Below are 1,126 nucleotides of genomic sequence, written 5' to 3' on the forward strand. Positions count from 1 at the left end.
CCCCTCTTCTCCCCCCTCCAAAAAAAAAATAAAAATCTCCCCCCTAGCCTAGCAGCAGAGGAGCCCACTCCATTTTCAAAGAGAGATCCATTGCTGCCATGGAGTTACAATTTTTGAGCCTTTTACCGGGGGGAGGAAATCTGCCCGAAGGACTTCGCGCAGGGATTGAACCGGGTGGAATGGGCTAAAGGCAAAGAATTGGTCTCAAAATATTATTCCTCATTTTCTTCCACTCAGAGCGGGATGAACTAAGGAATTAAATATTCCTGAGGAACATTGTCCAGACAGCTCACTCGCCACTCCCTCCCACCGCTTCCCAGTTGAAGCCAGTCTTATATTTAATAAAATGCACTTGTAAAGGGATCAGAAAATGTATTTGTGCGTAGTTCGTCGTAATGTGGACGGAATGGCGAGGTCTCACGCGACGGCGTTGCCCACGGCTTGCCGACCACTCCACCCGGATTTTAAAAAACAGACACATTTTGTTTTTAGGGAAAGTGGAGCTTCATGGAAAACAGCTAGAGATTGAACATTCAGTACCTAAAAAGCAAAGGTAATACAGCGCTTTCCTTTCTTGTTTTGAATTTTTTTTTTTTTTTAATTTCTGTTGGGGGAAAAAGAATCCGTGTGAGCCGGAGGAGGCAGGAGGAGCCCACCCGAGCCTGCACGCGAGATGGGAGGTGTTGGTGACTTGGCTTTCGATGCGGCCCCGAGGCGAGGGGCACCGCTGAGGATCGATATTTCGTTCCTTTTTTTCGTTGTTGTTTTTTAAAAAGAAAACTTCCCCTGCGAGCAAGTTGGGGGTTGGGGGGTTTTTTTAGAACGAAATGGTTAAAGGGCAGCCAGCGCTGGCCGAGGTGATGGACGGCCCTTCGGCTTGGGGCTCGCAAACTTGGGGCACTGGAAGAGGCTCCCAGCCTGGCTGGGCTCCTCCACTGCCGAACGGGCAAAAGCTTTTGTTTTCCAAGTGAACGGTAAAATTAAAAAAAAAAAAAAAAACCAAAAAAAAAATTAAAAAAATTAAACCCCGGTGAATTTTGCTGGGATTCGATGATGAGGACTTAAAGAAAAGAACAAAACCACCACGGGGCTGCTCTGGCCGTGCCATGCCGGGGAGGGATTTAAA

General features: G+C 47.4%; 1 protein-coding gene across 1 annotated transcript in view; it reads left to right on the forward strand.

Annotated features, from left to right (window-relative positions):
* Positions 1-395: 395 nt before the first annotated feature.
* The window catches only part of IGF2BP1 (insulin like growth factor 2 mRNA binding protein 1), a 29,185-nt gene continuing 28,454 nt past the window's right edge, over positions 396-1,126 (forward strand). The window contains exon 1 of the mRNA XM_009644395.1: positions 396-553. Coding sequence (XP_009642690.1) covers positions 396-553 — 158 coding nt within the window. The remainder of the gene's footprint in view (positions 554-1,126) is intronic.

Source organism: Egretta garzetta, unplaced genomic scaffold (genome assembly GCF_000687185.1).
Source record: "Egretta garzetta isolate BGI_Z169 unplaced genomic scaffold, ASM68718v1 scaffold498, whole genome shotgun sequence".
NCBI lineage: Eukaryota > Metazoa > Chordata > Aves > Pelecaniformes > Ardeidae > Egretta > Egretta garzetta.